This window comes from Haematobia irritans, chromosome 1, assembly GCF_050003625.1.
Source record: "Haematobia irritans isolate KBUSLIRL chromosome 1, ASM5000362v1, whole genome shotgun sequence".
Lineage (NCBI taxonomy): Eukaryota > Metazoa > Arthropoda > Insecta > Diptera > Muscidae > Haematobia > Haematobia irritans.
Window position 1 is genome coordinate 106,892,681 of NC_134397.1, and position 24,786 is coordinate 106,917,466.

General features: G+C 34.2%; 1 protein-coding gene across 1 annotated transcript in view; it reads right to left on the minus strand.

The window, feature by feature from the left end:
* Positions 1-24,786, minus strand: part of Tti1 (Telo2 interacting protein 1) — a 187,648-nt gene that overhangs the window by 53,120 nt on the left and 109,742 nt on the right. The window contains exons 5-7 of the mRNA XM_075291346.1: positions 24,595-24,688; positions 24,367-24,519; positions 24,168-24,310 (exon numbers count right to left, since the gene is read on the minus strand). Coding sequence (XP_075147461.1) covers positions 24,168-24,310; positions 24,367-24,519; positions 24,595-24,688 — 390 coding nt within the window. The remainder of the gene's footprint in view (positions 1-24,167; positions 24,311-24,366; positions 24,520-24,594; positions 24,689-24,786) is intronic.

The window sequence follows — 24,786 nt, forward strand, 5'->3', positions numbered from 1 at the left end:
GTAATGTTCCAACAAATGTTGGCATTAATATATACTCAGATATATTAATGCCATATATATCACTCCTGATATCTGCTATAACGGGTCGCTGCCTGATAGGCGAATTTGCAAAAAACTATTGGTGCGAAGTATAATGACTATTGTATGAGCTGTCATGATGCGAAGGAAAAAGAATCAATTAAACACTTCTTGTGTGAGTGTCGTTCATTTTGTGTAAGGCGTAAGCAAATTTTAGGGGCATACGAGGGCAGTTCGGAAACTTCTTAGCCTAGCATAAAAAGCGCGGTATAAACAGAAAAAAGTTAAGTGTTTTGGAAACTTCCATCTCTGTTATGAACACATGTTAAATTTTGTTTCGATCTGGCAACTCCTTCATATAGAAACAGGTGTTCAAAAAAGACGCATCCGCAATTTTTGTACAATGGAAAAATTAGAAATGCGTAATGTCATTAAATATTTACATAAAAAAGGTTTAAAGGTTTTATTTTAGAATTACAGATGAAAAAGCTTTCTGCAAGATGGGTGCCGCATTTGTTAACAGTCGATCAAAAACGCATAAGAATGAACATTTCTCAAGCTTGTTTGGATTGTTTTAAGCGAAATAAAATGGATTTTAAGCGTCGTTTCATAACTGTTGATGAGACATGGATCCACCACTATACTCCAGAGACAAAAGAACAATCCAACAATGGACTGAAGCTGGAGGAAGTGCCCCAAAGAAGGCAAAAACAATTCAATCGGCTGGTAAGGTTATGGCAACGGTTTTTTGGGACTTCAAAGGTATTTTATTGATTGACTCTCTGCAAAAAAGGTAAAACAATAAATTCAGAGTACTATTGCAACCTTTTGGATCAATTAAATGTACAAATTCGAGAAAAACGTCCTGGCTTAAAACAAAAAAAAAATTTTCATCAAGACAACGCACCAGCGCACAAGAGTGTTTTAACAATGGCTAAAATCAACGATTATTCTCCCGATTTAGCTCCCAGTGACTTTTACTTGTTCCCAAATCTAAAAAAAAAATCCTTGCTGGCAAGCGTTTTACCTCAAATGAAGATGCAATTACAGTTGTAAACCACTATTTTGAAGACCTTGAGGAAAATTATTTCAATCAAGGGATAGAATTGATAGAAAAGCGTTGGACTAAGTGTATTGAAGTTTCAAGAGATTATATTGAAAAATAAAAATATTTTTGAAAAACTAACTATTCTCTTTCACTGATAGGCTAAGAAGTTTCCGAAACGCCCTCGTAATTATAATCGGAAATTCATTAGAAAGTATAAACTCTTGTTGAATTATACGAACATTTTTTTCATCTAATGGAAAAATAATTATAAATAAATAACACAATAAATTTTCAATTAGTTTTTAAATTTCATTTAAATTTTTAATTGAACCAATTAACAAAACATTGAAATTGAAAATCAATTAATTAATGAAAATCAATTAACTTTTTAACCCTTTCGACCCCGAATTTTTATAGGTATCGCTTAATTTTTTTTTTACTTTTAATCATGTCGAAGTCATTTAAGAAGCGTCTAGCCAAAATTTCGGGTCGCCACGCCCATTCGTTTAGGCGGTAGAGAATGTTGCCTGTGGGAAACTTTGGGCAATTGTGAGTACAAACTATTTTTTTGTAATGATAGACGTATTACGTTTTATTGGATTTTTGTTATTTTACAGTAAATATATACTTAGATGCGCGCGTGAGTGGAATTTCAATCACGCTCAAACACATTCACGAAGAAATATTTGTTCTCACGCATGCCATGTGGGTAGGAATTCACGGTCACGAAAAGAAAAGTCATACTCGCACACGCTCACACATGAACAATGTTTATGTCTCACGCTTTCGCACGATTCACGACAATTTTCGTAATTCACGACAAATCTCGTAAGTCACGAATATTTTCGGAACACGACAATTTTCGTGGCTCAATAAAATTCTGGTAATTAACGAAATTTCTCGTGACTCACGCTATTGAAATCTTAAGCGTGATTAAATATGTAAAGGTGATTAAAATCGGTGAGCTTGAATTTAATCGTGAACGTGAATTTGTTCGTGATTGTGACTTTTTGTGTCTGTTTTACCGTGAGTGCGAATTTTATCGTGAATATGAATTTTATTGTTAACGTGAATTTTATCTTGAGCGTGAGTTGGATCGTGAGCGTGGGTTGCATCGTGAAAGTAAATTTTTATCGGGAGCGTGATTTCGGAGAATGTTTACTCACTCACAATAACGAACACAATTTGATTTTTACTCACGCACACGCGCCACACATTTTACTTTAATCCCGTTCACGCACATTCACGAGGTTTCGTTTAAATTTCATTCACGAGATTTCGTTTAAATTTCATTCACGGCTTCGCGTGAATCACGCGTGCCTCACGACAATGTTTTGTTTTTTTTTTGTTTTTAATCCATGTCAATTTAACTGGCGGTGTAAAAAACCAAAGTATTATAAAGCGTCAATATTCGTGCTAATCCACTAGTATGTTGCCAAGAAGTGGCTTCCTCCCTTTTTACGATTCCTTCCAAATTCCCCACTGCACTGTAGATATGTTTTCCACATCATCGCCGCATTTCTCGTCACTGGGACATCCCAATTGAAGTTCAAAATTCTTTCAAAATCATTGTTTATCAAACCTTTTTTCTCTAGGTCTTATGTTCAAAAAAATGTAATTTTACTACCACAATTGCCCAAAGTTGCCCACAGGCAACTTTTCAATTTAAAAAAATTCCCATCTATTGTTTTTTTGCAATTCTAAGATTTGACTTCCAGAAATATTTTATTTCACATGTACTACAATAGATTTAATAAAAACTTTCAACATTTTACTTGTAATTTTTGAAAAAAGTCACATGTATAAAAACCCCTTTTTAAATTCGCAAATACTTTTTTCTTGAGGTACGTTCGTATTAATGAAAAATTTTTTGCTAATTGACAACCAAATTAGCTGATTTTTCATTCAACTTGAAGAAAACACTTGTAGCTTTCGATACCATTACAGTTTTATGAACAAAAACAAAAACAACGCTGACAGTGAGTCTCAAAACACAAAAAGTTGCCCACAGGCAACTTTAGGGTCGAAAGGGTTAATCAAGTATATTTTTTATTTCTAATTAATTTTGTGATTGTGATAAATACTATCATTATGTGATAAAAAAATAATTAGATCAATTAATTAATTAATACAATTAACTTTTAATCAAACTAGGAGACTGATTCAGTTTAAAAAATGATTGGCAATTTTTTATTTTTTTATTAAAAAATTTTTATGAAACTAAAAACACTAACCAACATTTTCATGCAGCTCCGTTAGCGCTAGGTTAGCTAACGAATAACCGTACTACATATATGTCTGTCATGCTGCATAAATATTCATATGCCAGTTAGGAACTTTACTGAAAAGAAGATATCTGCAATTTACTTTCTATTAACTCGTAGTTAAATCTTAACGGAGTTAAACGGCCATTTTCGTGTAGCTCCGTTAGGCTTTAACTGTCAATTAACGGAGCTTCATGAAAATGGGGGTTAGTCAGTTAAGTAAGTGATTGAAAATTGTTACGTTTTTAATAAAAAAATAATTGAGTTTTGAAATCAATTTTTGTTAATTGAATCAATTAAAAACTTCAAGTATTTTTATGCTCAATTTAAACTGTGATTGATACCATCATTATCGTGATTGAAGACATTTCAATTAAAAAGTTAATTGGACCAATTAATTTCGTGATTGAATTCTTTGTATTTAGAAAGAATTTTATTCGTGTTGTAGTTCAAACGTTATAATTAGATTGCGTTTTATCTGGAATGTCACAAGCTATCGATGTAACCACCACCATGCTTCACAATTTGCTTAACATGGTGGTATTGAATGGTATCACCAGGACGACGCCAGCAATATTGTTTACCGTCCGATTGGAAATGGTTAAATTTTGATCCATCTGACCAGATAACACGTTTCCAGTCATCTGTCGTCTAATTTGTATGCTCTCTTGCAAACTTCATTCCCGCCTTTTGATTCTTTTCGGATAATGCAGGTTTATTCTTTTTACAGCTGAAACATATAACCAATGTTGTGGAATGCTCGTCTTGCTGTCCATTCACTAACTTGCTTATTTTTGGCAACATTAGTACGGACTTGTTCTGCCTCATTTCTGTCATCATAAGGCGAGCGTCCGCTTCGGTCAATAGTTTTCGGCGGCCTCTGGTTTGCTCTTTGGGAGTAGCATTTCGTCTTTTTTGGACGCGAATGACCACAGACTGACTTATATTTAAAGGGTGATACGGTCAAAATTTGGTCAAGGGGAAACGCGTGTAAATCGGTGAAATCGTTTATTTAAAAAATCAAATTAAATTTCTTTTTCAAGTTCAATTAGTATAAAATTCAGGAAAAATATTCAGTTAGGCTTTCGCTTTTCCAAATCCGAATTGCCGGGCCTCACGCTTGACACCTGCCATCAGATTTTGTACAGCCACCTTGTCCACCTTCTTCGCCGCAGAAAGCCAGTTTGCCTTGAACTGCTGCTCGTCCTTAGCAGTTTTTTTGGTCTTCTTTAGGTTCCTCTTGACAATAGCCCAGTATTTCTCAATTGGGCGGAGCTCTGGCGTGTTGGGAGGGTTCTTGTCCTTGGGAACCACCTGCATGTTGTTGGCGGCGTACCACTCCATGGCCTTTTTACCGTAATGGCAAGATGCCAAATCCGGCCAAAACAGTACGGAACAACCGTGTCTCTTTAGGAAAGGCAGCAGACATTTATTTTATTATTCGGCTTTGACGTAGGTTTCGTCGTCCATTACCACGCAGTCAAACATCGTCAGCATCGTCGTGTACAGCCTCCGGGATCGCGCTTTGGCCGTCGTATTTTGATTATCATCGCGATTTGGAGTCACTACACTGGTAGAAAAACGTTTCGTACTATTAACGAACGGGCTTCGTTGATTATTTTTCGTTAATATTACGAAATTTTTCGTTATAAGAACGAACGTGATCGTTAATACAACGAAATCAATCGTTAAAAGACAATTTTGTGTTTTGTTTTTTCGTTATATTAATGAAACACGTTTCGATAATATTACGAATATTAACTTTGTAATTTTTTCAGGAATTAGAATAAAAATTTTTCCAAGATGGAATTATTTTAATCATTTGCACATAGAGAGTAACTTTTGGAAACTTTTAGACCTTAAAATAGTCGTTTTATATACTCCGAAACTGGAATTGAAAATTTCATTTATAGAACGAAAGCGATCGTTAATAAAGGGTGATTTGTTAAGAGCTTGATAACTTTTTTTAAAAAAAAAACGCATAAAATTTGCAAAATCTCATCGGTTCTTTATTTGAAACGTTAGATTGGTCCATGACATTTACTTTTTGAAGATAATTTCATTTAAATGTTGACCGCGGCTGCGTCTTAGGTGGTCCATTCGGAAAGTCCAATTTTGGGCAACTTTTTCGAGCATTTCGGCCGGAATAGCCCGAATTTCTTCGGAAATGTTGTCTTCCAAAGCTGGAATAGTTGCTGGCTTATTTCTGTAGACTTTAGACTTGACGTAGCCCCACAAAAAATAGTCTAAAGGCGTCAAATCGCATGATCTTGGTGGCCAACTTACCGGTCCATTTCTTGAGATGAATTGTTCTCCGAAGTTTTCCCTCAAAATGGCCATAGAATCGCGAGCTGTGTGGCATGTAGCGCCATCTTGTTGAAACCACATGTCAACCAAGTTCAGTTCTTCCATTTTTGGCAACAAAAAGTTTGTTAGCATCGAACGATAGCGATCGCCATTCACCGTAACGTTGCGTCCAACAGCATCTTTGAAAAAATACGGTCCAATGATTCCACCAGCGTACAAACCACACCAAACAGTGCATTTTTCGGGATGCATGGGCAGTTCTTGAACGGCTTCTGGTTGCTCTTCACTCCAAATGCGGCAATTTTGCTTATTTACGTAGCCATTCAACCAGAAATGAGCCTCATCGCTGAACAAAATTTGTCGATAAAAAAGCGGATTTTCTGCCACTGATTTTGGTAATAAAATTCAATGATTTGCAAGCGTTGCTCGTTAGTAAGTCTATTCATGATGAAATGTCAAAGCATACTGAGCATCTTTCTCTTTGACACCATGTCTGAAATCCCACGTGATCTGTCAAATACTAATGCATGAAAATCCTAACCTCAAAAGAATCACCCTTTATAATGATATGGATCGTTAAAAAATAAATTTTAAATTGTTATATTTCGTCATATTAATGAAATATGTTCATTAATAATACGAATGGGAGTTTGAGTATTTCTGCATCTCCTTACTCTCTTTCTCTCTCTCTCTAAAACGTCTCTCCATAATCTCTATACTCTCTCTCATACACATGTAAGCATGGCAATAAGCACATGTTTGCGTGTGCGTCTTGAAAAACAAACGGTAAAAAGTTCAACAGAAAACTTGTCTGATGGGCAAACCTTAACAACATTTACGTTCTTTTCGCTGAAGAGTGCACAGGCTCATTACAGTTTCGTTGTGAATAATAAACATAGATGGTGGGTGAGCTAAATTGGTATTTTTTTGTATATTCGCAAGAAATTTAGTATAAATTTTTAATCTTTAGTGAAAATGCCCCGGGGAAGTGAACTTTCAGATGAAGAAGGCGGAACAATTACCGTAATGAACCTTGGTTGCAAAAAATTGGATAAATAGACACGGCGATACGATTGTCATTTTTTTGTCTTAGAAATAAGAGGTTTTTTTTCTTAAGTGAAAGTCACAATATATGATTATTAAATTACTTAATTTATCAATAAATATTATTTCCTACTGTATATAAATCATATGTCAAAGATCATAACAAAAAATAATACACTACCAATGACTACACTCAAATACAATAATTGGTTGGGTTTCATTAATATAACGTTTGTGTACATTTACACAACGTTCGCCTTTCATTCATACAATGAAAAGATTAGTTTCATACAATGAATAATTTTCATTCATACAACGTATAAGTTGCATCCATACAATGAATAAATTTCATTCATACAACGAATAATATTCGTTAATACAACGAAAAGGCTACGTAACAGCAATGTAATTATTCGTTAATACTACGAAATGTATTCCATAAAGGGTTTCGTAAATATAACGTAAAATTACGTTGTTATAACGAAATGCTACGTTGGCTGACTTTTAATGAAGAATTTCGTTAATACAACGTAGAAATTCATCGTATTAACGAAAATTTTTCTACCAGTGTACCTTCTTGTAAGTCGATTTTTTTTTGGCTCGATGCACGGTTGTAGACGATACACCCAGCTTATTTGCGGCATCTCGGAGAGAGAGGTTAGGGTTTCGCTTGAAACCGACAACTCTCTTCGTCGTCTCAGCGGCTTCTGGTTTTCGATTTCCCCCCGATCCAGACTTCCTGGCTGTCGACAAACGTTCCCCAAACACTTTAGTTACATTTGTAACGGTTGATTTGGCAACTATTAGCGATTTTGCCAGCTTTGCGTGCGAGTAGCTCGGATTTTCGCGATGCGCGAGCAAAATTTTGATACGCTGCTCTTCTTGCTTGGACGGCATTTTGACAACTGAAGAGTGAATTCCAAAATCAAAATAGGAGCAACATTCTACACACACACACACCTTCAAAATGAGGGGTGTTCAGGTTTTTTAAATGTAAAATTGAAGGAAATACGTCAAGTTTATATTGACCAAATTTTGACCGTATCACCCTTTAGTTCCTTGGCTATTTTCTGCGATGAAGACCCATTATTTATTTATTTAACTAGCAAATACGTTTCTAAACACAAAGTTGTATTACTGATCACAAAGAAAGAAAACAAAAAAAAAATAAAAATACGCTGAGTACATAAAAAAGTGCAAAATTGAGTATATGCGAGTTTTTTGTTATGTTTATTTATCTCTCTGAATTCTTTACTTTTTGTTTTAAGATTTTTGTTGTTTTATTTAGAATTGAAGAAGCAATAAAGGAAAAATAAAAGTATTTTAAGTTTCTTTATTTATATTTGAAAAAAAATTAATTATGTACTCATTTCTGCACGCCACTGTATATTCGGCTGATCGAACCTTTTTCTGTGGCTGAGGAAAATCACATAAAACTACTTCTTAACAATATGTTATGAAGATTGGTCAGAAAAAACCCAGTATATTGTTGCGCAAGATGAGGAGTGTATCCAATGGTGGTGTCACTGAAGATTTTTTACGAGCCTTGTGGATGGAAAGATAACCTTCTCATTCACAAGCTATTTGATCAACTTCTACCGAATTTTGCAAAGATGGCTGATAAAATAGCCGATTATCCACTTCCGGAAGCGGATCAGAAGTCACGCGGGAAACACATCTGATTTTACATCAATGAGCAAACAAATTGAGATGCTAACATCATCCGTAGAAGAAATACAGAAGCAAGAGACAGTTCTCAGCACGAAGTGTGTTATTATCATCGACGTTTTAGCAACCACGCCAAGAAATGCCGAAAACCTTTTTCCCACACACTCGGAAAACAATTAAACCGGTCACGACCAGTGACCGGATTCCACCAAATAATCGCCTTTTTATTTACGATAAGACAATAAAAATGCATTTTTTAATCCGTTATTCCCAGTAACGGAAACTGTCAACCACAAAAATATTCACTCTTTAACACAAATGGAACACCTATCAAGACTTACGGAAACATCGTTATATCTCCAAGTATTGGAGTCCGCCGCGCCTTTCAGTGGTGTTTCATTCGTGCAGATGTTTCGCATCATATTCTCAGTGCACGTTTTTTAAAACACGGTTATTAATTGATTTGAAAAAGAACAATTTGATCGACCCGGAAACAAAAACTGCACACTAAAGGCGAAGTGAAACAAATTTCGAACTATGTGAAAAAAAACTGAGTTAAGTAACTCCAAATATCATGAATTGCTGGCTAGATTCCCTGACATCACAAACGCATCCAGACGTCATAAACTTGTGAAACAAAACATCCAACACTTCATAATGACAACTGGTTCGTCGCCTCGAGCCACCGTGGTGCAATGGTTAGCATGCCCGCCTTGCATACACAGGGTCGTGGGTTCAAACCCTGTTTCGACCAAACACCAAAAAGTGGATTATCCCACCTCAGTAATGCTGGTGACATTTCTGAGTGTTTCAAAGCTTCTGTAAGTGGTTTCACTGCAATGTGGAACGCCGTTCGGACTCGGCTATAAAAAGGAGGTCCCTTGTCATTGAGCTTAACATAGAATCGGGCAGCACTCAGTGATAAGAGTGCAGTTCGCCACTGTGGTATCACAATGGACAGAAAAGGCTAAGTGAGCCAATATACCTAACATAACCTAGTCGCCTTCCGCCAGATAAGCTAGCCATAGAAAAGCGAGAATTCTAGTTGATGGTTGGCCAAGGACTTTGCAAACCATCAAAAAACTGTTGGGCAAGTCCTTTACACATGGTTCCAAAACAATGGTGAGTAGAGACCATGCGGAGATTATCGACTTCTTAACGTGCAAGCGGTTAAGGATAAATATCCACTACATCATATTCATGATTTTTCTCTATCCAGAATATATCATCAGTGCAAGTCGCGTCGGTGTTGCCAGATTGCATTTTGATAAAGTGACGCTTTTTAGATTCACAATAGCAATTTATTGTGACTAATATCGAATAACATCAAATTCAAGGTGGCAGAAAATATTTAATACTATTTGGACATTTCATACATTAAACAGGTAAGATTTCACTTGTTTTCTGTAATTGTTTTTAACCCTTTCGACCCTTAAGTTGCCTGTAGGCAACTTTTTGTGTTTTGAGAAAAATAAAACTGTAACGGTATCGAAAGGTACAAGTGTATCCTTCAAGTTGAGTAAAAAACAGCTAATTTGGATGTCAATTAGCAATTTTGTTATTAGTACGCACGTGCCTCAAGAAAAAAATATTTGCGAATTTGGATAAAGGTTTTTATACTTGTGAAATTACACAAATGTTGAAAGTTTTTATTAAATCTGTTGTAGTGCATATCAAATAAAATATATTAAGTCAAATCTTAGAATTTCAAAAACACAACAGGTGAGAAATTTTTAAAGTTGTAAAGTTGTCTGTGGGCAACTTTGGGCAATTATGGTAGTAAAATTACATATTTTTGGACTTGAGACCTAGTTTCTCTAGGTTTGAAAAACAATGATATTGAACAAATTTCGAACTTCGTTTTGGATGTGCCAGTGACGAGGAATGCGGCGATAATGTGGAAAACATCTCTGCAGTGCTCTGAGGAGGAATTTGGCAACATACTGGTGAATTAGCACGAATATTGGCGCTTTATTGTACTTTGGTTTTTTAGACCGGTATTTTACCCTAGCTTTGGCACTATATACAAATGTAAATATTTCATTTTTTAAACTCATGCCATTTCAACAATATTTATCCGATTTTTATGCAATTTGGACTCAGTGGCTAATTTTTCGTGCTCTTTCATAATATGTACATATTTAACAATATTTTTACTATATAGCAGTTTATCAGTACATTTTTGTATTTTTCTTCAAAATCTGCCACTATTTATAAATGTAAATATTTTTGGTTAAAGATACTTTTAGTTGATTTTTTTTTTAATTATTTCATATAAAAACAATACAAATAAAAGAAGAGGGAATAAAAACTCAAAATATATAACAGGTTGGCTGATAAGTCCCCGGTCTAACAAAGAAAAACACATTTTTTTGTCAAAATTCGTTTTTATTATTCAACATAGTTCCCTTCAAGAGCGATACAACGATTATAACGACCTTCCAATTTTTTCATACCATTTTGGTAGTACTCCTTCGGTTTTGCCTCAAAATTCGGCGATCACCTCTTCATTGCAGCCAAATTTTTTCCCTGCGAGCATCCTTTTGAGGTCTGAGAACAAGAAAAAGTCGCTGCAGGCCAGATCTGGAGAATACGGTGGGTAGGGAAGCAATTCGAAGCCCAATTCATGAATTTTTGCCATCGTTCTCAATGACTTGTGGCACTGTGCGTTGTCTTGGTGGAACAACACTTTTTTCTTCTTCATATGGGGCCGTTTTGCCGCGATTTCGACCTTCAAACGCTCCAATAACGCAATGTAATAGTCACTATTGATGGGTTTTCCCTTCTCAAGATAATCGATAAAAATTATTCCATGGGCATCCCAAAAAACAGAGGCCATTACTTTGCCACCGGACTTTTGAGTCTTTCCACGCTTCGGAGACGGTTCACCGGTCTCTGTCCACTCAGCCGACTGTCGATTGGACTCAGGAGTGTAGTGATGGAGCCATGTTTCATCCATTGTCACATATCGGCGGAAAAACTCGGGTGTATTACGAGTTAACAGCTGCAAACACTGCTCAGAATCATTAACACGTTGTTGTTTTTGGTCCAATGAGCTCGCGCGGCACCCATTTTGCACAGAGCTTCCGCATATCCAAATATTGATGAATGATATGACCAACACATTCCTTTGATATCTTTAAGGCCTCTGTTATCTCGATCAACTTCATTTTACGGTCATTCAAAATCGTTTTGTGGATTTTTTTGATGTTTTCTTCGGTAACCACTTCTTTCGGGCGTCCACTGCGTCACCGTCCTCCGTGCTCATTTCACCATGCTTGAATTTTGCATACCAATCAATTATTGTTGATTTCCCTGGGGCATAGTCCGGAAACTCATTATCAAGCCAAGTTTTTGCTTCCACCGTATTTTTTCCCTTCAGAAAACAATATTTTATCAAACACGAAATTCCCTTTTTTCCATTTTTTCACAATAACAAAAGTTGCTTCACAAAAGACGCTCTATCTCACAAACTAATTGACTTACAGACGTCAAATTTTGACACAGATCATTTGAAAGTTGGTACTATATAAAAATAATATGCATTTAATACTAGCGACGCCATCTATGTGTCAGACCGGGGACTTATCAGCCAACCTGTTATTTTGGGCCACTGTAGCATTTGGTTTGCACCCAGCTGTGCTCCACACAGACTGGTTATTTACATTGCCCACATATTTGCCTTGCAGGACGCTTCCTTTTTTTCTAATCATGGTAGCACATATAGCAAGCGGTTTTTACTTTTGAATACCCTCTGTAACCTTCATCAGACATAAAAGAAATAGCCAACGATTGTATAGGTTCACCGATAATGTGTCTATAATGCTCAATTTGTTTTTTTGTAATTGGTTTAGAGCCGTTCAAACAAGATTCAAGAAAAATTTCATGTTTTCGCATCCATTGAGGACTTTTATTCAATTTAAATCCGTCTTTACTAACCGCCGTTTTCCATATGATATTCCCCCAATCCATTCTCACGTAAATCGGTGTAAATCGGCCTCTGTGGTCATATGTGTATAACTCGGACTAAATATATACATGGGAGCTATATCTAAATCTAAACCGATTTAAACCAAATTTGGCATGCATAGTAAGAATGTTAAGTCTACACCCTGTTCATATTTCACGTAAATCGGAGTAAAACTTAAGCCTCTGTGGCCATATCTGTGTAAATCGGGGAAAGATATATGTGGGAGCGATATCTAAATCTTAACCTATTTCAACCAAATTATGCATACATAGTAAGAATACTTACTCCCTGTGCAAAATTTCACGTAGATCGGAGCAAAACTTTGGCGTCTGTGGTAATATGGGTGTATATCGGGCGAAAGATATTTATGGGAGCTATACCTAACTCTGAACCGATTTCAATAATGTTGAACAGACAATGTTAAAAAAAAAACAACTATATTTTTTCTGTAACGAATATCAGAATGCAAAACAATCATAAAAAAGCGGTTACGAATAAAAATAACAAAGGAAACAAAATATTTACATATGTAAATAGTGGCAGATAATGTAGAAAAACATTGGTGCCCAAGCTAGGGTTAAAATGACATGGGTTCAAAACAAAAACAAAAAAAAAAACAAAACATTTTCGTGAATGCGCGTGAACGGATCTAGACAAAAATGTGTGGTGCGTGAGTAAAAATCAAATTGTGTTCGTGATTGTGAGTGAGTAAAATTCCTCCAAAATCACACTCACGATAAAAAAATTCACTTTAACGGTAAAATTCGTGTTCACGATAAAATTCATGTTCACGATAAGATTCACACTCACGGTAAAACAGAGACACAAAAAAATCACACTCACAACAACTTCACGTCCACAATTAAATTCAAGCTCACCAATTTTAATCACCTTCACATATTTAATCATGCTTACACTCAAAAAAAAGTGAACTCACTATTTCACTAAAGCCAATTTAACTATATTTTAGTTCATGAAATTATTATATTTGGAGAAAGTTTCATTTACTCTAATAATTTTTTGCGTACGTTAGTTAAATGAACTAAAAGACAGGAAAAAATTATACGCAAATGAAGTAAAAAGTTTTACTAAATTGGTACTTCTCACAAAATAGTTCATTATTTCTTAAAATTTGTAAATTTTACTACAGCAGCGTCCATCATGAACTTCGTATGTCACTAAAGACATTCTTGCAATTTTGAACTCCAATTTTTTCTTTCATACTACAAAATTTTCTTTAAAAAGTGAAAAAAATTATTTATGTCTAATAAATTTTCTTGAATTTGTCGAAAAATATTTACTTATTTTTGTGATATCGGCGTGATGCCAGCGCTTGTAATACTGTTTAGTTAAAAATTTCTAAAACCATTCAAAATTTTCTAAAATTAATCAAAAGTTTTCTTCCTGGTGGGTTCACTGTTTTTTCAGTGTAAGATTTCAATAGCGTGAGTCACGAGAAATTTCGTGAATTACGAGAATTTTATTGAGCCACGAAAATTATCGTTTTCCGAAATTATGAAAATTGTCGTGAATCCTGAATCATAAACGTTGTTCGTGCGTGAGTATCACTGTCGTGAGCGTGAGTTATAAACGTTGTTCGTGTGTGAGATTGCGAGGATGACTTTTCATTTCGTGAATTTCCTACCCACATGGCGTACGTGATTACAAATATTCCTGTGCCTGAGCGTGAGTGAAATATCACTCACACGTGTGCACGTGACACGAATTGTCGTGACTCACGAAAATTTTCGTGATTCTTGCGTGAGTCGTGTGTCACGCTCATGGCAACAGCGTGAGTGTGCGTGATTAACAAACCAAAATGTCGTGCGTGAGCGTGAGTCACGAAAATAATATCTTCGTGAGTGTGCGTGAGTAACGAATTACACGCACGAAAATATTCCTGCTCACCAACATAAAACGCTTAAAGGTGAGTACTATGTTCGGGTTTTTCACCAAAACACTAAATTAAAAGTACAAATATATTTATGAAGACGATTATATTTTGATCGAGTCTTGCCAAATAATGGATGGAAAAGGTCCAAGGAATTGATTGTAAATAATTTTATATTTCTAAATTAATTAATTAAAAAAAGTAACCGTGAAAACAAGCTGGTTTTCAGCTTGAAAACTGAACATAGTACTCAGCTTAAGAGTTAAATTCAATTACAATTTTAGTGACACCTGGGATGTTAAGAATTTAATAACAATCTCGATTTTAATAATGCTCATGTTTTCAGACACTTTGGTAAGGTCAATTAATCATAAAATTATTCGTGAGTCACGATAAATCTCGTGAATCACGATATTTTTCGTGAGTCACGGTATTTTTCGTGAATCACGACGTTTTCGTGCGTGAGTGTGTGTGAGTACAAATTTTCTTTTCGTCAGTGTGCGTGAGCGTGAGTCCTACCAAAAAATATCGGGCGTGAGTGTGCGTGAGTACGATTTTTCAGTCGTGAGTGTGCCTGAGCGTGAGTAAACTATTACTCACGTACACACCTCTAATCCAAGTCTATATTTACTGTAATAATAACAACAAAATTAAAAAAATCCAATAAAACGTAATACGTCTATCATTACAAAACAAACTATTTTATAGCCACAGTTGCCAAAATTTGTCACAGGCAACATTCTCTACCGCCTAAACGAGTGGGCGTGGCGACCCGAAATTTTGACTAGACGCTTCTTAAATGACTTCAACATGATTAAAAGTAAAAAAAAATTAGCGATACCTATAAAAATTCGGGGTCGAAAGGGTTAAACAGCATATTTTTTGGAGATGCCCTGGTAAACGAGAACTCTGGTTTCTTTTAGTCCGCAACTGCTTAGAGTATTCAGTGCTAACAGAAAACAGCCCTATTATCAACAATCGATTTGGTACGAACCTACAAGCAAATACCTGTCTCGCCTGAAGACGTTCCGAGGACCACGATTACGACTCCGTTTGGACTCTTTGAGTTCAACTTCATGACATTCGGATTATGTAATGCCGGACAAACCTTTCAACGCTTCATCCATGAAGTATTAAACGGGCTAGAATTTTGTTTCCCATATTTATACGACGCTTAGAAAAGTTGTTCACCAGACTACAACAATATGGTGTAATTGGAAACGTGGCTAAATGCAATTTCGGCAAAAGTTCAGTAACATTCCTACACACAAAAAATTATCACCGAATTTTTTTCAATTAACACTTAATTGAATTAGGAAGCGGATTCAATTAATATGTTAATTGATTCAATTAATTATTTAATCAATCCGAATAAAAACCAATTAAAAAATGATTGATATTTGTTACGTTTCCAATTAAAACATTAATTGATTCAAATAATTTGTTCATCAATTCGGAAATAATTTTCAATTACAAACGTGATTGAACATTTTTCCGTTCCCAATTAAACATGTGATTGATTCAATCACCTTTTGAGTTTTGAGCAAAAGGAGATCAAGAGAATGTTTATTTTTTCAACAACACGTGATGGAGAGATCAGCCTGTGAAAGTAACTCTTAACGAACGGTTGGGTTTTTATTTTTCGCGTAAATTGAAAAACAAGATTGACGACATTATGTCTGCTGCGTTAAAAATGTGTGCATAAATATTTCGAATACAATAACAAGTCAAACAAAAGGGTTGAAAAAAAAAACAAAGTGCAACAATAAATGGCCATGCGGTAAAGGAATGCATTTGGAATTACCTGCTTTTGTGTTTTGTGGTATTGTAAACATGGAACACAATCTACACTTATTGAAGGTAAGCAATTGTGAAATGTGAATACAGTTTTCCATTGAAGCCTGTTTATAATAGCCTGTTTATAATTGATCCTTTAGTTATCAATTTTATTTCGTCAAATTGGACAATCCATCATTTTAATCAAAAACATCTAGTATAAGAATATTTTTGCAATCAAAAGGTGGGTTATCGTATTAATCTTTTAAAAATTTTCCAATTGATAATTGTTGATAAAAACGAGCTCGAGGTCTGCATTGAATGCAGACGTCAACAAACATTGGTGGATTAATTAATATAAGTCACTTTCTCTGGAAAATATATTTTGTTATCCTTGACACACCTTTTATATTAGCTAAAGATATAATATGTAATGGTTTTTCCTATTTTTCATTACGTACCCAACTGCCTACTTATATTTCTCCAATGTTATAACTTGAAACACAAAGAAGACGTAAATTATATGCATTATAGTAGAATTCTCCAACAGTTTGTTGTTTATTTTAGTCCAAATTATACAGAAAGATAAATAAATAAACGATTTAAAAAAAACGAGCTCGAGGTCTGTATTTTAATAAAATTGTAATTTTTTTTTACTCCTAGTTTTCTTAAATCCAACAGCGGTATGGATTCGTTGGAAGATTCACCTTCAAGTTGCGAAGTACACTTAAAAAACAGTGAACCCAACCAGAAGATAACTTTTTGTCAATTTTAGAAATTTTTGAATATTCTTAGAAAATTTTAACTAAACAGTATTACAATCGCTAGCATCACGCCGATATCACAAAAATAAGTAAATAATATTAAATAAATATTTTTTTTTTTCACTTGTTAAAGAAAATTTGTAGTTTTAAGGAAAAAATTGGATTTCAAAAATGCAAGGATGTCTTTAATGACATACGAAGTTCGTGATGGACGCATTTTTGGTAAAATTTACAAATTTAAAGAAATAATTAACTATTTTGTGAGTAGTTCGAATTTTTGCGTTTTGCTTAATTTGTGTATAATTTTTTCCGTTTTTTAGTTCATTTAACTAACATACGCAAAAAATTATTAGAGTAAAGGAAACTTTCTCGAAACATAATAATTCTATGAACTAAAATAAAGTTAAATTGGCTTTAGTGAAATAGAGATTTCACTTTTTTGATTGTAGCGTTGGCATTAAATTGCATTTGTGTTTTACCTCTATTTTTCAATTTGAACCCAAAACGAGAGCCGCATATCTGAAATATAACCTAATGAGCAGCAATACAATCTCTATGTAATGGTAAAACATTTCTTCCTTTTGGATTTAAAAATATGAAAAATATCTGATTGCCATTATTTTTGTCTCTGATTAGTTCAGATTTCAATAGGTGATTTCAATGTGTGGGCTTTTTGGAAAGGAATTGCTACTAAAATTAAATTAAACCGAGCCCCTTTTATGTCAAAAGAGTATAAAGGCAAATGAAGATTATAACAAAGGAACTATGAATTCAGGTAATGTTTAACAAAATTAACTTTTAATTGAAGAAAAATAAGTTCTAATTATTCTGTTTACATTCAGAAAAACTAATTTAGCTTAATTGGATATCTAGGCGCATCTACATATTCACCCAAAAAAAGTGAACCCCCCGTGGAAGAAAATGTAGGTTTATTTTAGAAAATTTAAAAATTTTTACAAATAAGTTAATACTTTTTGTCAAATTGAAGAAAAATTATTTTAAATAATTAATTTTTTTTCTGTAATTTTAAAAAATTTCATATGTTGAAAGAAAAAATTGTTAAAATGTCTTTAGCGCTGTACGAAATTCAAGACAGGTACAATTTTAGTAAAATTTATTCATTTGAGACACTAATGAACTCAATTTTAGCAAACTTCTGCCATTTGAGGAAAATATGAACTAATTTATTTTTTAGTAAAATTGTGCACTATATTTGTATACAACTTTTTTTCTTATTTTTAGTTCACGTCATTAAAGTTAGCAAAAATTATTCAAATAAGGAACATTTTCTCATATTGTGCAAAATTTAACTAAAATCAACTATTCTTCATGAATTAAAATAAAGTTCAGTTGGCATTAGAGCCCCTTTTTTCTGGGTGTTGGAAGGAGCATGCTGACATGGTTATTATGATAAGGAAGATAATGATTTATACAGTTTATTTGTTCACCCTTTAGTTGTTATTGATAGTAATCGTGTGTGTGTAAGTTATGCTAGAGCAAAACACACAAATGACAAGAATCTAATTCTTTTATCTATTGCATAATTCACAAAAATAAAATATTGAATATGTCTTATAAGAAACGCATATTTTCATTTATTTCAAATAAAACTAAATAAGATTTTGGGGGCGCAATATATACATTTTTTGATTGAAATTTATTGCCAATTTCAATTAACTACCCAGCAAAAAAATTTGGAAGTTCTTCCATAGGCACAACTTTAAAAGCACTTCCTGAAGATGCACTCCCAATGATGTTCTTTATTTTAACTACACAGGAAGTTCTTTTAACTCTATTTTTTATAACTTGGTTTTTTCATACTTTTAATGGATAATTTTAACTTTTTTTGTTTCAAATAGGTTAAAAACAGAGTAAGAATTCATAAAATGGTACAAATCATTTAAATTTTGACAAAAATAATGCTTAATCCAATCTGAAAAAATGTAGAATTTTTGAAAATATTTGAGGTCAAACGTTTCCGACAAGCGTTAGAATCCATTAAATATTATAAAAAAATTTTTGTTGTTTTTTTATTTCAGCTTAAAACCATACATTGACTAAACTACAAGTGTAGCTTAACCAACAGAGGAAAAGAATGTTTGTCAAATTTATTTGGGCAAAGCCCTGTAGACTGCAAGATGGTTGGATGGACGCACGTTTCGGAATTACCATATTCCTCATCAGCATCCTCTACTTGCAGCAAAACTATCAACCAATTATCAGAATAAATTCAGGCAGTTCATTAAACCCAACAATGAACCACACTTGAACCTTCCGAAAAAGGTTTTGTATGATAGCCGGCTTATGCCGAAATACATTCGAAACAAACATATCTCTTTTCCTATGCCACTGTCAAATCATCGATTTGAATGCAGTTGGCTGGGTTTATTTTGAGCGTGCTTCCTCTTCTTTTTCCATTCGTTTTGTTTTGTTATTGTTGGTTTTGTTCTTTAAGCATTGTTGTTGTTTTTTTATTTCAGCTTAAAACCATACATTGACTAAACTACAAGTGTAGCTTAACCAACAGAGGAAAAGAATGTTTGTGAAATTTATTTGGGCAAAGCCCTATAGACTGCAAGATGGTTGGATGGACGCACGTTTCGGAATTACCACATTCCTCATCAGCATCCTCTACTTGCTGCAAAACTATCAACCAATTATCAGAATAAATTCAGGCAGTTCATTAAACCCAACAATGAACCACACTTGAACCTTCCGAAAAAAGGTTTTATATGATAGCCGGCTTATGCCGAAATAAATTCGAAACAAACATATCTCTTTTCCTATGCCACTGTCAAATCATCGATTTGAATGCAGTTGGCTGGGTTTATTTTGAGCGTGCTTCCTCTTCTTTTTCCACTCGTTTTTGTTTTGTTATTGTTGGTTTTGTTCTTTAAGTATTGTTGTTGTTTTTTTATTTAAACCACTTAAAACCATACATTGACTAAACTACAAGTGTAGCTTAACCAACAGAGGAAAATAATGTTTGTCAAATTTATTTGGGCAAAGCCCTATAGACTGCAAGATGATTGGATGGATTTCGTAATTGAAATAAAAAAAAACTTTTGTGCGAAAAAGTTGCTGTCATTGTGTGCCTCTACCAACAACAGTTAAGGAACGACAAAACCAAGATTGTCTGGACCGATGAGGCGAAAGCCGTTTGAGAAATGTAAGTCCGACATTACAAAGGCAACAGTTTTGTCACATCCTAGTGAAAATGCGTGATGGTAGATATGATGTCGCGATAGGTGATGTTTTACAACAAAGAACAACAGAAGGTTGAAAACCTCTTTAGCTTTTATTATATTTACGGACCACAAACCCTTAACATTTGCATTCAGACAAAATCCAGACAAAGCAACTCCTCGCCAATTTCGCAATTTGGATTATCTTGCTCAGTTTTCTACATATAACAGACACATTAGTGGCTCCGAAAACATTGTAGCTGATGCTTTCTCACGAATATCAACAATTTCGACGCCAACTTCTATCGACTACAATCAAATTGCCGATTCGCAAATATCAGACAGTGAATTAAAAGGTTTACTTGAAAACCCCAATTCTCATTCTTCTACAGAAATTGCACGACCTTTCATGCCAATTAACCTAAGAAATCTAAAGTCCATCGGCATACACACAGCAAAATAGGCATATATCCCGCAATAACCGAACGTTTTAATCATGTTCATATTGATATCGTTGGCCCACTACGATATCAATATGAACTGTAACCCAAAGATTACAGTTCAACGTTTTACACGTTGGCCCGAAGCCATTCCAATTCAAAACATTACAGCGTCAACTGTAGCCGAAGCTTTTTATTGTGGATGGATATCAAGAGTTCCATCAATTATATCCACAGATAAAGGTCGTCAATTCGAGTCACAACTTTTCATGGAATTAGTTAACATTATTGGAGCAACTCGCATCAGAACTTCCCCATATCACCCATGTTCCAATGGAATGGTTGAACGATGGCATAGGTCACTCAAATCAGCTTTGATGTGCCGCCAGTATCTCCAGTCCACAAACAAAATCGAACTGTCTTCATGTCAAGTCATCTCGAAAATTGCACACACGTATTCGTGCGAAACGAAAGAAATCATTGGAAACCCCATACAGTGGACCATTTCGAGTTATTCGTCGTTCAGATAATTATTATTTACTTTAGACATCAATGGAAAAGAGAAAGTCATTTCAATCGATCGCATTAAATCAGCAGAGCCAACCTTGAGAAGTACACGAAACCGAATGCCACCTGTGCGATTCACATAGTGGTTTTCTAGAAAAAAAAAACCCCTGGGGGAGTATGTGTGGCAGCACACTTTACAAAACATAAACTTTAGATATAGGAAATATATCACGTTTGCTTTCGTATTTTTAATAATTTAAACATAGAAAAAATAAAATAGGTTTTAACTGAATTCCCAAAACTTCGAATATTGAAATTTTCCTCACACAATAAATTATCACCGAAAAATTTTCAATTAAACACTTAATTGAATTTTGAAACGGGTTCAATTAATATGTTAACGAACGAAAAGAGAACTAGAGAATGTGTATTTATTCAACAACACGTGATCAGTCTGTTGAAGTATCGTAACGAACGGACATTCTGTCTGCTGCGTTCGAAATGTGTGCATAAATATTTTGAATACAATAACAAGTGTGCAACAACAAAGGAATGCATTTGGAATTACCTGTGTTTATGTTTTACGGTATTGTAAACATGGAACACAATCTAGTGGTTTTCTAGGAAAAAACCTCTGGGGGAGTATGTGTGGCAGCACACTTTACAAAACATAAACTTTATATATATGAAATATATCACGTTTGCTTTCGTATTTTTAATAATTTAAACATAGAAAAAATAAAATAGTTTTTATCTGAATTCCCAAAACTTCGAATATTGAAATTTTCCTAACGCAATAAATTATCACCGAAAATTTTTCAATTAAACACTTAATTGAATTTTGAAACGGATTCAATTAATATCCCAGCAAAAAATTTGGAAGTTCTTCCAAAGGCACATCTTTAAAAGCACTTCCAGAAGATGCACTCCCAATGATGTTCTTTATTTTAACTACCCAGGAAGTTCTTTTAATTTAAACATGGGGTTTTCACAGTTTTAATGGATAATTTTAACTTTTTATGTTTCAGATAGGTTAAAAACAGAGTAAGAATTCACAAAATGGTACAAATCATTTATATTTTGTTGAAAAAAAATGCCAAATCCAAACTGAAAAAATGTGAATTTTTGAAAATATTTGAGGTCAAACGTTTCCGGCAAGCGTTAGAATCCATTAAAAATTGTAAAAAATTATAAAAATTATTTATTTGACAAAATATCACAGAATTTTTTAATTTACATCCAAAACATTGAATTCGGATCACATCTAAAGAAGTGATGCAAATTCAGTGCACCGGCTGAAGATATTGAGGACTTCCGTCCTATGACAAGCCCATGTTAAATTCATCGCGTCTGCGTCAATTTTGCACCACTTCCGGATCCAAAAAGAAAATTTTCATTACTTTTTTGGTGACGCTTTTTTTGCTGGGATGTTAACGAAGGAAAAGAGAACAAGAGAATGTGTATTTATTCAACAACACGTGATGGAGAGATCAGTCTCTTGAACTCGTAACGAACGGTTGGGTTTTTTTTTGCGTAAATTGAAAAACATGATTGGCGACATTCTGTCTGCTGCGTTCGAAATGTGTGCATACATATTTTGAATACAATAACAAGTGTGCAACAACAAATGGCCATGCGGCAAAGGAATGCATTTGGAATTACCTGTGTTTATGTTTTGCGGTATTGTAAACATGGAACACAATCTATTTATTGAAAGTAAGCAATTGTGAAAATTTAATATTGTTTTCCATTGAAGCCTCTTTATTAAACGGACTAAAATAATATATTTTTTATGAAAATATAAAATTAATTTCTTTCAGTGAGCATTTTTATTTCGGTCAAATTGGTCAATCCATTAGGCGTTGCACATTGCAGTGAAACCACTTAGAGAAGCTTTGAAAACCCTCAGAAATGTCACCAGCATTACTGAGGTGGGATAATCCACCGCTGAAAAACTTTTTGGTGTTCGGTCGAAGCAGGAATCGAACCCACGACCTTGTGTATGCAAGGCGGGCATGCTAACCATTGCACCACGGTGGCTCCCTGCTCTTCGAATATGATTGTGACAATCATGTTTATTCTTTGCGTGTAGTTTATCTATTTGTTTCAGCCAAAATAAAAGATGTTTTCGAAGAAAATTCTAAGCAAACAATAACTGTTTTCCCTTTTTCACTAGACTTTTCTGTTCTGTCTACTAACAAATTTCGCTGGGTGATCGAATGTTCAACTAATAACATATGTAGAGGTTTATAAATTTAATGTAAGGAATCTATGTAGCATTTGCAGAATGATTCCCAACACTGCAGTTGGCGCTGACTAACATCACAAGGGGGTGGTGGGCACACTCTCCATAGTGTGCAGTAGTTTTAAACCAAGTTTTGGACAATTTTGTCATTTGAATGGATTTGGTATGATTCAAAGTCTGTACACATTAGAGGTGTGCACGTGACACGAAATTCTCGTGACACGCGTGAATCATGTGAGTCGTGAACAAAATCCAAAGCAACTCTCGTGAATGTGCGTGAATGGGACTAAAATAAATATGTCCTGCGTGAGAAATAAAATCGGTTCGTGAATGTGCGTGAATAAAATTTCTGCAAAATCACGCTCACGAAAAAATAAGATTTAATTCATACTCATATGTTAACTGAAATTAATTTGGCTCTCGAACTATATTCTATTTTTGAATTTTGTTACCTCTGCTGATTTCCGTTTGAAAAATGTCGTGGGTCTCGTGAATTGTCGTGAATCGTGCGTTAGCGGGCGTGAGTACTGGTTTTCATTTCGTGAATGTGCGTGAGCGGGCGTGAGTACTGTTTTTCATTTCGTAAATGTGAGTGAGTGGTATTGGCTACCACACGTATCGTGCGTGAGTGTGCGTGAATAAACATTTTGCTTTGTGAATGTGCGTGAGTGCGAGTGAAATTTCAGTCACGCGCACACCTCTAGTACACATACTATTTATTACCTACTTTAATTCACTACTTTAAATGTATTATTGAATGTTTAACAGCTGCGTCTGTTTCTTGAAATTTCAAACATTAAAATATCAATCACTGACGTAATTTAAAGGTTAATTGGTACAATTAAAAATTTAATTAATTTAATTTATAGGATTGATTTTTGATTAAAAACTTAAGTGAATCAATCAATTTGTATATTTAATATTTTGTTTAATATTATTGAATTATTTAATTGAAAAATATTTTTTCTGTGAACTATTGTTTGTACTCGAAATATTAGTAGCTACTTTGGTAACATACACATGAATGAAGAAGAACAAACCTTTTTTAGTAATGTATTTAGATGATATGAGATATAATCTGTATTAATTTCAATCAGATCAGTTGTCTTATTTAAACGTAGCGCTTTTTGTATGGAAACCAGGGCAAAAATTGCAGACTTGTAAATAAATATATTACTATGTGCTGCAAAGACATAAATTCCATTATAACAATAATAGAAAAGTATTATGCGTACGTACCAAGTTTTAAAAGGACTTTGGGTAAACTTTGAAATATGTAGCTATCAAAACGTTCGCCTATATACAAGGCACAATGTCCTAAACAGTCCATAACTAGACAGGTATGCAGCACATTAAACTCAGCGTCCGCAATTGTAACATTATCACTAACACCTATTATAAAAATAATGCGATTTAAAAAATGGAAAAAGGTTTTATTGATATATGTGTTTATTAGCATCCATTTACCTTCAATTTCGTCATCAGAATCACAATCTTGAATTTTAACTTCAACAGCAGACTCATATAATCCAGGAGTTCGATCGACAAACCAATCGGTGTGCTAATTAAAGAGATAAGACTTTATAAATATTTTGCAAAGAGGTTGTGCCAATTTAATAATATTAGTATTTAATACATAAATAGTTTTAATACTTTTAA